Source organism: Sminthopsis crassicaudata, chromosome 4 (genome assembly GCF_048593235.1).
Source record: "Sminthopsis crassicaudata isolate SCR6 chromosome 4, ASM4859323v1, whole genome shotgun sequence".
Classification (NCBI taxonomy): domain Eukaryota; kingdom Metazoa; phylum Chordata; class Mammalia; order Dasyuromorphia; family Dasyuridae; genus Sminthopsis; species Sminthopsis crassicaudata.
This window is the reverse complement of record NC_133620.1, coordinates 119733170-119745907: the sequence shown is the minus strand read 5'-3', so window position 1 is coordinate 119745907 and position 12738 is coordinate 119733170. Positions and strand designations below refer to the sequence as shown.

Sequence of the window (12738 nt, the reverse complement as noted above, 5' to 3'; positions counted from 1 at the left end):
CAAATATGGCAGAACCATGATTAGAATCACCCAAAACCTAGAAGTGGCCACATTAAAAGATCACAGATCTTAGTATAATATGTATCAAAGAGCAAAACAACTAGTGTTGTGGCTGAAAATATCATATCCAGAAAAGTCAAGCATAATACTAAATGGGGGGGAGGAGGGGAAATGGTCATTTGATGAATTCCTTACGGCTTTCAGTATTTTGTTGCAAAAAGACGTGAACATAATATAAAATTTGACACCCAAGATCTAAGAGAAATACTAATTTCAAGGAACTTAATAAAGATAAACTGTTTATGCTTCCTACATTGAAATATAAACCGTATGTCTAAGACTATCATTAGTAATTGGGTAGTTTGAAAGACCAAGTTAGAACTAAAAAGCAACACAGTATAAGAAAAGGAAAAAGTAAATAGGTTATGTGAATGAGATGTGAGAACAAGAACTGATAAAGAAGAATTAGGCAGAGGGAAAGGACTGGTAGTTCTGGAATCCTACTCGCATCAGCGATGGATTAAAGAAGGAAAAATATATGAGAGAGAAAGAGAGAGTGTGTGTAAAAGGGTATAAAATTCTAAATTTATTAAGAAATAAGAGGGGGAAAATAAGGGAGAATATATAGAAAAGTATATAGATGAATAAATGGGATAAAGAGCAAAGAAAAAAGGATGGGGGAGGTAGCCTTGGAAATGGGATAAGTTAAATAATAGCAAGGCAAGTAGTGGATAGTAAAATAGAGGAGTCAGCAGGGATAGGAAAAATAATGATGATCAGGAATAGAACTGATACATATCTATATATGTATACATAAATATATCTTTTCTTAACTATAGCTTGTTTGGGGTAGGTGGGGATGAAAGGGGGGAAAGAATAAAGTAAATAACAGAGAATAAAGCAACAGAGAACAAAAGAACAATTTACAAGGAAGTAAAGGGAAAATGGACATTCTTGAATATAATTTCTTCTACTAACCTATATATCTATGTACATATATATATACATATATATATATATATATACACACACACATATACTTATACACACACACACACACACACACACACACACACACACACACACACACACACACTTTCTTGAGCTAATAATTTGTTGTCATTTATTTTGAATCCTCCCTGATGTTCTGCTGGATATATGACAATGTTTTCTTTTGTTTTGTTTTATATTCATTTTTTTTCTTATTCTGCTTTTTTTTATAAAATAATAAGAAAAAGAAAAAAGCTGGTACAGTAATTTTTTATCTCAAAGCTAGTTAAAATAGATTCAATCAAAAGAGAAAAATAGAGAAACTACACTATTTTAGACTATTTAAAACTACAAGATAGTATAAAGTTATAATATTGTAATATAGGAAATGAGTTAGTAGACTTAGAAAAATGTAAAATGAGTTGGACATAAGAAACAGAGGACAAATAGACATAATACAGCCTTAAGGAGTGTATGTGAATGTATATGTGTATATATGTGTATGGCTGTAGATAATCTGTGTGTGTGTGTGTGTGTGTGTGTGTGTGTGTGTGTGTGTGTGTGTGTGTGTGTGTGTGTATTTAACTGCATCCTGCTTGGGAGAAGTGGGAGAAAGAAGGGGTAAAAGAATAAAGTAAAGTAAAAAGTACATAGCAGAGATCAAAGAAAATTTAAAAGACAAGTAACAAAGAAAAGATGGATAGTTCTGAATACAATGTGTACTATTATATGTGCTTTCTTGAAATGGAAATTTATTGTTTCATATTTTGAATACTCATGTTCTGCTATGCACATTTTTTCTTCTATTTCTTTTTTTTTCTTTTTTCTATTTTGTATTTAAAGATAAAAAAAGAACATATCATTCCTCAGGTGATAAAATGGTCAAAGATATAAAGAGTCAGTTTTTGGACAAAGGAATCAAAGTTATCTGTTCTCATTTTTGTTGTTGTTGTTGTTGAGGCAATTGGGGTTGAGTGACTTGCCCAGGGTAACATAGCTAGAAAATCTTAAGTGTTTGAGATCAAATTTGAACTCAGATCCTCCTGACTTCAGAGCTGGTGCTTTATTCAATGCACCACCTAGCTGCCCCTCTATACTCATTTTTTTAAATTCCTAAATCACTATTGATTAGAGAAATGAAAATTAAAACAATTCTGAGGTATCACCTCACATCTATCAGATTGACTAATATGGCAGAAAAGGAAAATCATAAATGTTGGAGGGAATGTGAGGAGATTGGGACACTAATATAATATTGGTGGAGTTGTGAATGATCCGATTATTCTGGTGAGCAACATGGAACTATACCCAAAGAGCTATAAAACTGTGTATACCACAACTGTCTATCATAAAGAGATTTTTTAAGGGAAAAGGATCTATTTGTACAAGAGTATTTTGTGCATACCAAACTGTTTATTGCAAAGAGATTTCTTTTAAAAGGGAAAAGGAATTATTTGTACAAAAATATAGGAGCTCTTTTTGTAGTGGTTTAAAATTGGAAATTGAGGAAATATCTATCAATTGGGGGATGGATGAATAAGTTTTAGTATATGGTTGTGATAAAATTCTATGCTTTAGAAAAACCTGGAAAGACTTAAATGAGCTAATGAAAAGTAAGTGAGCAGAAGCAGAACATTGTACTGGTTATATACCAATACTGTATGATGATTAACTATGAATGACTTAACTATTCTCAACAATACAAAGATCCAAGACAATTCCATAGGATTTTTTTTAATGCCATCTACCTCCAGAGGAAAAACTGGTGAGATCAAAGTATTCTGTTTTTTACTTCCTCTTTTTTTGTGTTTTGCATCTGTTTTCTTTCCCAACATGAGTAATATGGAAATATATTTTGCATGACTACACATGTATAATTAAATCAAATTGCTTGCCTTCTCATTGAGGGGAAAGGTGAGGGAGGAAGGGAGAGAAAGAATTTGGAACTCAATTTTTTTAAAAGAATGTTCAAGTTGGCTTTTACATAAAATTGGGGGGGGGATAAAATATTTAATTAAAAAAGTGATACAGCCAGGATTTGATACCAGATCTGATGACTCCAAAGCCAACTTTCTTTCCATGGCTGAGGATTTGGAAAGACTAAATAAATACTAAAGAAAGATCTGTGCCTCCTCTTTAGAAGAAAGCTGAGAAAGTAAAGCAAAGACTTCTTCTGTAAAGGATAGAAGGAAAGACCAACATTAATCAATCAATAAATATTTAAGCACCTATAAAAAAAAAATAGAGAAGCAAAATAGTTCCTGCATGTAAGGATATCACATTCACTACTATTTCTAAAGCTCATAGATTCAGCTGTTTCCTGTTCCCTGAGCTGTTTTCATCTAGATTTAAGGGGAGATGGGGTTAGTAGAATGACTTGCCAATCACCTGCCACTTGCTTCTACTCCTTTAATATGCCTTGCAATTTCAATTAGGCTGATTTTCTTGCTCTGTGGATACCAATACCAATACAAGGTAGAGATAACTGGTCCTGTCTCCATATATTTATAAATAGGTACATAAAAAATTATAGTCAAAAGAGACAGATAGTAACTTAAAAGGGACAGTTCTAAGAATGTGGAAGCCCAAGAAAGGCTTCTTGCAGAAATATTTGGAAAAAAAAAAAAAAACAGGTTTGTAAGAGGCAGATTGAAGAGGGAAAGCATTCCAGGAACAAGCAACGGTCAGGACAAAAACACAAGGATGAGAGATTGAATGTTGCAAGTAGACCAATGTGAAGAAATCACATTGAAAAAAAAGAATGTACTGAAAAATTAGTAATGTAGTGGGAGATCAAGCCATGAAGAATTTTAAGTCCCAAATTAAAGGCTTGACACTTGATTCTGGAGGCAAACTGGAATTTATTGAATAGGAAGTGTGACAAAGAACTGTTTTTGAAAAACTATTTTGGCAGCTGTAATTGAAATGATTAGAAATGAAGGATGGGAGACCAATTAAATGGTTACTGCAGAAGTTTAGATGAAAGATGACGAGATCTCTTAAAGTAGGATAGTGGCTATATGACCGGAAAGATATATTAGAGATATTGTGAAAAAAGAAACAAGAAAGTTTAACAAATGAATAATATTCAAAGTGTGAGTGAGGCATCAGAGATGACATTGAAGTTGTAATTATGAGTGAGAGAATGATGGTTTCTTCCACAATTATAGAGAGTAGAGAATAGAAATAGGTTTGGGAAGAAAGACAAATTCTTTTTTAGATATGTTGTATTTCAGATACCTATGGAACATTCAATTGTGAAATATGCAATAGGCAGTGGACGATGCTGAACTGTACTTCAGAAGGAAGATGAAGCCTGAATTTATAGATATGACGATCTTCATTTGGCATAATAATAGGTCTAGAATCTTGAGACAAATATTTTTTTAAAGAAGGAATGATTAGGAAATAACATGTCAAGATCTAAAATTGTGCTAACAAGCAGTAATCAGTAAAATTATATGACACCACTTTTAAAACTACCATCATATCATCTGGAAAGAGTAACAGTTTTGTTTCCTTATTGCCTATTTTAATTCCTTCAATTTCTGTTTCTTCTCATATTACTACATCTAGAATAATATTGAATAATAGTGTTTATAATGGACATCATTTCCTTTATCCCTAATCTTACTGGGAATGCTTTATAGCTTATCTCCATTACAGATACATGTTGATGGTTTCAGATAGATACAACTTTTATTCCTACACACTCTATTATTTTTTAATAGGAATGGGTGCTATATTTTGTCAAAAGCTTTTTCTGAATTATTGAAATAATCTTAGAATTTCTGTTAGTTTTGTTCTTGATATGATCAATTGTGCTAATACTTTTTCTAGTATTGAACCAACCTACATTCCTGGTAAAAATGCCATTCGTCATAGTGTATGATCCTGGTGACAAAATTTCTATAACCTCTTTGATATTTTATTTAAAATTTTTGCATTGTTATTCATTATGTCTATGATTTTCTCTATTTCAGCTCTTCCTGGTTTAAATATTAGCATTTGTGTCATAAAAGAAATTTGGTAGAGCTCCTTCTTTGCCTGTAGTTGGTATAATAGTGGAATATTATTATTCTTTAAATGTTTGGTGGAATTCACTTGTAAATAAATCTGGCCCTGAAAATTTTTTCTTAGAGACTTATTAATGGTTTGGTCAATTTCTTTTTCTAGGATGGAGTTATTTATCTTTTTACAGACAATATTATGGTACAGTTGGAAAATCTTAAATAGTCAACTAAAAGGTCAATTGAAAAAGTTAATTTTAGCAAAAGAAAAAGATATAAAATAAAGTTATGTAAATCAACAGTATTTTTATATATCACCATCAAAGCCCTTCAAGAAGAGATAATGTTTCATTTAAAATCTGGGAGTATAGTTGCCATGACAAACAAAGGAATTATATAAATACCTTTTTATACAAATAAAGTCAGATATAAATATTTGGAAAAATATTCATTGTTTATGGATGGGCTGATCCAATATAATAAAAACCTGAGTTATACCTAAACTACATATTCAGTACTATTCAATTAAATTACCCCTCTGCCCAAAATATATATATATATATGTACATATATATTTTTTTTAATTGTAAAAATATATATACAACAAAATTAATTTGGAAGAATAAAAGTTTAAGAATATCAATGGGGGGCAGCTAGATAGCGCAGTGGATAGAGCACCAGCCCTGAATTCAGGAGGACCCGAGTTCAAATCTGGTCTCAGACACTTAACATGTCCGAGCTGTGTGACCCTGGGCAAGTCACTTAACCCCAGCCTCCAAAAAAAAAAAAAAAAAAAAAAAAAGAATATCAATGGAATTTTTTTAACATAAAGAAAGGAAGTCCAACAATACCAAGTCTTAAATTATGTTATAAAATGATAATTATCAAAACTATCTGGCATTGACTAAATCATAAAATGGTGGTTTAGTAAATTAAAATAGATATACAATATAGAATATAAAATGATTATAGTAACTTGTGTTTGATAAATGTAAAAACAAGTTTGGGGAATAAGAATTTACTATTTGGCCAAAAAAAAAAAAAAAAAGATCAGAAAACTGGAAAGCAGTCTAGCAAAAAATGAGTTATAGAACAATATCCTATACCATTTACCAAGATAAAGTCAAAATGGACACATAATCTAGCCATAAAAGAAGCTATTTTAAGAAAATTGGAAGATCATGGAATATATTACCTATCAGATTTTATGGTAGGAGAAGAATTTATGAATAAACAAGAGATAGAGAGCATTATAAGAAGTAAATAAGATAATTTTAATTTTAATTATTTTAAATTAAAAGGTTACTTACAAATAAAACTAATTAGCCAAGATTAAAGGGAAGCAGAAATTTGAAAGGGGGGATTTATAGACAGTTTCTTAAGTAAAGGACTCATATCAAATATAGAGAGAACTTCATCAATTTTATGTCATTCCCCAATTGATAAATGGTCAAAGGATATGCACAGGTAGTTTTTGGAAGATGAAATCAAAACTATATATAGTTATGTAGGAAAAAATGTTCTAAATCATGGTTGATTAGATAAATGAAAATTAAAATAATTTTGAGATTCCATCTCATACATATTAGATTGGCTAAAATGATAGAAAGGGGAAATGACAAATGTCAGAGGAGATGTGAAAAAATTGAGACACTAAAGTTGGGACACTGTTGGTAAAATTGTGAACTGATCCAAACATTAGGGAACAATCTGAAATTATATCTCAAAAGTTATAAGACTCTAATGTATTCTTTGACACAACAATATCACAATTTCATTTGTTTTCCAAGGTGATCAGAGAAAAATAAAAAACATCTTTATGTTCTAAAAAATATAGCAGCTCTCTTTGTGGTGGCAAAGAATGAAATTAAGAGAATATCAATGAATGGGGGAATGGATAAATAAGTTCTGATACATGATTATAATAGAATACTGTGCTGGTAAAAAAAATGATGAGTAGATTGATTTTATAAAAACATAGAAAGATTTGCATAAAATAATGAAGAATGAAACAAGCAGAATCAAGAGAATGTTGTACTCAATAACAGCAATATTGCTTGAAAAGTAAAAATGAATGACTAAACTATTCTGAGAAATATGAACATTCAAACCAACTACAAAGGACAGATGAAGAAAGACACTATCTACCTAGGGAAGAAAAACTGATATATGGAAATATGTATTCAAAGTTTTCATAAATATAATGTCTTTATCAAAATGTCCAGAATTGGATAAAGTATCAGGAAAGAAAGAGGTACATAGCTCAGAATTTTTAAAGAATACCTTCAAATACATAATTAGGCCTTTCTCCTGAAAATCTTGAGCAAAATAGTTAATCTATGTATAAGTAACTTTTTACCTCTTTAAAGTAATACCATTTAAATTTTTTTCCCCTTTGGGCATGTTTCTATTTGAGATACTTTGAAAATGAATCTTTGGGACTTTTATAACTGGATCATCTTTGACACAGATTTCCTTGGTATGTTCTTAATGATGTGCAATCACATCTCTAAATTTCACCTTCTAAAATGGCATTTTTTTAATAAACATCTAATATTTTCATATTAATAGTCTAACTGCATGATCCACTGTCAATTAGAGTGATGAAATCAGATTTCATATATAATGCTGAAAAATCTATAAACATTTATTATTCATCTTTTGATTGTTTTTTTCTGTTGTTATTCGGTCCTTTTGATTGTGTCTGACTCTTTGTGATGCCATTTTGGGTTTTCTTGGCAAAGATACTGTAACAATTTGCCTTTTCCTTCTCTGGCTCATTTTACAAATGAAAAACAGAGGCAAACAGAGTTAAGTGATTTTCCCAGGGTAATACAGCTAGAAAGTATCTAAGGCCAGATTTGAATTCATGAAAATGAGTCTTCCTAACTTCACACCCAGTATTCTATCCACTGTGCCACCTAGCAAAAGTCAAGGCAGACTTATTTTTATTTTATTTCAAGCTAAGACTGGTTCATAATTTTCCACGACCCTCATTAATGTTTTGTAATGAAGGGGCCCTGTAATGTAGCTCTGGGCTTTTAGGACTTGACTTTGCAAGATCTAATGTTAACTGAGATAACTTAGGCTCTCTTTCAGCCTCTGTTGTGGCAACTATGTTAGAGGAGTTACATTTTCCTAATAAATTCTATTAAGCAAAAAGAATGTCTTGCTTTTTATTTATATTACATTTTTAGAATCAATATATGTCTAAATATCAGGCAAAAGCAATCACATGTGAATGCCATCTTACCTCTTTTTTTCTAATTTGGTGCCGATATTTATTATTGCTCGAATTAACCCCCACATACCAACAAATGATTGATAAATGACTTCCAGGTAATTTCCTATAATCTATAAGATTAACCATATTGTTGTAATGACTACTTGTCTTTCTCAATGCTTAAGTTCCAAATAATTAAGGCTATCAAAAAAATAGAAGAAATATTAGAGAATTCCTTGTGCCTAGAGATCTTCAAGTAAACTAAATATCCACTTATCTAGGATATTATGAGTATAGAGGATCTTGGTCAAGTAGATTGGATGGTTTCTAATGGCCTTCATAACTCAGAGATTCTATGACACAATATTCTTAATTTTTTCTTTTTAATAAAATATAGAATTTGGAGAAAGTTTTGTTCTTTCGTTGAGGAAACATGTTTATTCCATTCTCTTGGTTTATTTATATTTGTTGAAAGGAAATTTTAAATTAATGTTAATTTAATTTTTAAAAACTTTTAAAAACAAATTCCAATTTATTTCTTTCAATGGCTGAAATTAAAATAAATTTTATTCCCCACAGCATCATTTTGTAATTTTTAGCTAGGAATTCCTACTCTAAAGAGATTCCTTGTTATGCTCCTGTCCTAATGCAATCAATCATATTTATCAGGAAAATAAAAATCAAAATGGAAAAATAATTACAAATTATGATGAAGTACATAATTTAGGACATAAAGAGGGTTGAGTCCTTCAGAAAATCTGAAACTAAAATTAATCTAACTTCAAAGTATTTCAAATACCTCTGCTGCCCTCTTGTGTAATTTTCATATTATTATTATTTTTGTGAAACTAAAATCAATAGACCAATGAACAAAATAAAACTATAAAAATGCAATAAATAAACAAATAAAATGCTGCTATAGGAAATGAGGCTTCTTGGAAAATAACACATCTCATATACATATGCATGTATGTACATGTACACATATATATATATGTGGTGATATATGAATAATGATATTATTTCATAAAATTTCTGTTTTTAATATATTTAAATGAAAATAGGCATTTTGCAATATTTTCTTTCTTATAAAAAATTAATTATGTTTACTAAGCATCTGTTACAGATTTCTATGCTTTCAATTGTTTCATGGATTTATGATTCAGAAGTATGAACAATAACCTGGGAGAAAAGGAACTTGTATTAAGACAATAAAGTTCTTGTTTTGCTGCCAACTATTTAGAGTTATTTAATATCATTTTCTACACCTCAGTTCCCTCATCTGTTAAATGAAAATTGTACTTGCCTTCTCCTTTGTAAACAAAGTATAATTATAAGTACTTTGTAATGGCAATTTAACCATGAACCACTCAAGTCTTTAACTGTCTTTTATTCCCCTACTCTAACCAGTACAATGGTCACAAGTTGTCTAACAAATATTGACTAAGAAAAGTAAACACAGCAAAACTGCCCAGGGAGTTTCTGTTGAAGGGATTGGTAAGTAGTACTTTTCTGCCTTTTCATGTTAATATGTCCTGGGGATCTGGGTAGCAATGTATAATCAAGGTACCACAATCATGCTTTTGTAGCAGTAATTAGAAACTCTTATTTAAAGACTATATAAAAACAGAGAGGGAATATATATATATATTCATTCAACAAAGATTTATTTAGCTTCTATTTTGTGTAAAGCTCTGAAAAATTGATATATGCTCAGGAATTATATTCTCAATTTCCACTTACACTGGATCTCAAGGAAGTGAAAATCAGTTCATAAATCATTCAGCTTTTAGAATGTGCACCATTGAGTGTACTAGTAGGATAGTTCATCTGCTCTAAGAAGGCAGCATTTAACTCCACCAAAAGTACAAGAGAAGCTTAGAGAGTTGCAAGATTCTTGGCCCAGTAAGAAGACAGATGAAATTCAGTTTTATGCTAATAGTAAAACTCTGAAGTACTTTTAGAATGTCCTGAAGGCTTTTTGTGGGCCAAAGATCTGTAGTGCATCTCAACTACTCTGTACTGATAGGAGTCAATGGATTAATGTTAGGTTCTTACTAAGTGCTAATGAGATAATGAGATATTAGGTTCTTACTAAGTGCTAAATTGGTACTTAACAATTCTCTAGTTCTGGCCTTTAAGGTCAGTTTTACCCCTTTGAACTTCTGGGGAGGAGCTTGCATGTTTAAGAGGAGCAAGTTCATTGGTTGAGGTATTTTTTCCCAGAAGCCCCTGAGTTATTCTACGCCCATTCTCTGGGAGGATAAAGGAGGCAACATTGAGCAAGGGAGAAGGAGTCTCTACTCTAGGTCAAAGTTGGTGGCTCTCTACAGGAAGAATAATCTGGCCGAGAGATTGAGTTGAGACAGCAGATCTCCTCCCAGAGAGCGATTGGCAGTTTCTGGAGACAACAGAACAATACATATTGGTGCCCACAACATGGGGCAAGGACTTTTGCTTATCCTGACAAGGACTTATTCTGAGCCCTTCAGAGGAGCTAGCCTGGACCTTTATAGATTAATGATAAGGACATAGGCTAAATGAGCATCTCCATGGTTGTAAGGGTCCTTTAAATGGGCGGCCACAGTGCAACAGGAGATTGAGTTCTCCAGAAGTAATCTCTGTGGATATAAGACTGCCCTGTGGGTGGGATCCTGGCCATATTGAGATAGCTTCGTAATGGGTGACGGTTCTCTCGCTGGTTGGCTGTATGTGTGACCTCACAGGCCCTTTATAAGCCCACTGCAGACAGCAAGTCTCTCTCTTTAACCTGGCTCCCTAGCCTAGGAAAGAGTGGAAGAAGTAGTAAGCTGCCTACCAAACTGAAGGCCTACAGAATGGTTGTGCTGATCTTAATCTGAACAGTATACCAGCATCATGTCAGGAAACTGAATCTTTTCCATTTGAATCATTTTAAGATTTAAGTTAAGGTACCAGACATTAAGTATCTTTCTCAAGCTGAACTCCATTGCAGAGAGAACAACTCTGATGAGCTGGCTACATTGTCTAAATGACAAACATTCATTTCCCTAAAAGACTATTTTACAGAGAATTCACATAAAGCAAGCACCCACATGGAGGTCAAAAGGAATGTACAAGGACACACTGAAGGTCCCCCAAAAAAACTTTCAATTGTGAAAGATGAGAGATACTGGCAAAGGATCACCCAGAATGATGTGCTCATATCAAAGAAGACATTGTACTCTATGAGAGAATTGCAATAGCTCAAAAGAAACATGAAATATTAGAGACATCTCAACTCCAAATATTCATATGAAATATTTTTGCCAACTGGTGATGTACCCTTCTGAATTAGTGATCTGATCAGGCATAGTCTGACACACTGTACCTTGAATACAACATAATGGTGTCATTTTGATCCTCTTGAAGAATGAAGGACAACCACCATATACTAAGGTGATGTTAATAAGAAGAGTTGTTTTAAACATCCACCCAAAAAGTCTATATCAAAACTCTTATTTATACATATGGAAGAAAGTAGTCCCTAGACTAGAGAATACATGAAACTCACAGGTCTTAAAATCTATTTGTATTACAGTATAATTCATAGTGATAATTCATAATGATAACTATAAGTTGTAAAGAAAACTTAAATTTATATTCCACTCACTATTTGATCCTAGAAGCAATAGTGAGTCACTGAAGTTTATTGAATAGGACAGTTAACACAATACAGAAACTATTAATTTTTGTATTACAAAGTCACAAAGCAGAACCATAATGTTCTTTCAATTATGATTTTAAAATTCTGATAAAAAATGAAATATCCTGTTAAATAAATTAAAATTTTCTATTAAAAATAAATTTTAAAATATCTTCATATCAAGAGGAAAATTTGTTAATTATTATAATTAGGAAATTATAAGAAATATGAGTGCTTTTATATTTAACACAAAACTTTTCTTTTATACATTTTAGAGAGTTGTCAAGATAAGCAAAGACATATATATTTAATGCTGAATATTTTCTTTTTCAGCTATGAATAAACATGTCTATCATGGTTGACTATAACAGACTATCCAAGAAAAAATAGTTTTAACTGAAAATAAGATGATGTGCTCAATGTATGCCAAGTCAGCTTACTGGACTAAACAACTTCACAATTTACAGTTTCACATTACAAAATGTTAACCCAAAATGACTATGTTTGTCAGTAAACCTCATCATTCCACTCATCAGTTTAAGCACCATTTCCAGAGAGGAATAAATTTGGTACCTACAAATGAATATCCAAAAGTGAACCAAACCCCATACTTAAAATTCATAAAATATAGAATTAAGTGACGTTTACCTTGAAAAACAGTTGGTACTCTAGTAAGACTGGATTTGAAAACTAGCAATAAATGGTCAGCTAAACCACAAGCCAAATAGAGTCCATCTCCTATTAAAAGAAAAAAAAAAAGTTCCAAGTCACATCTGATGCAATATAACCAGCGTTCATTATGAAAACTGACAATTCAAATTTAAAGTTTACTTGCTAGAGTAGTTTTTACT

General features: G+C 31.6%; 1 protein-coding gene across 3 annotated transcripts in view; it reads right to left on the bottom strand.

Annotated features, from left to right (window-relative positions):
* Window positions 1–12738, bottom strand: part of WDR27 (WD repeat domain 27) — a 241045-nt gene that overhangs the window by 185010 nt on the left and 43297 nt on the right. For all 3 annotated transcript variants that reach the window (XM_074309285.1, XM_074309286.1, XM_074309287.1), the window contains exon 17: window positions 12536–12625. In XM_074309285.1, the coding sequence (XP_074165386.1) occupies window positions 12536–12625 (90 nt within the window). The remainder of the gene's footprint in view (window positions 1–12535; window positions 12626–12738) is intronic.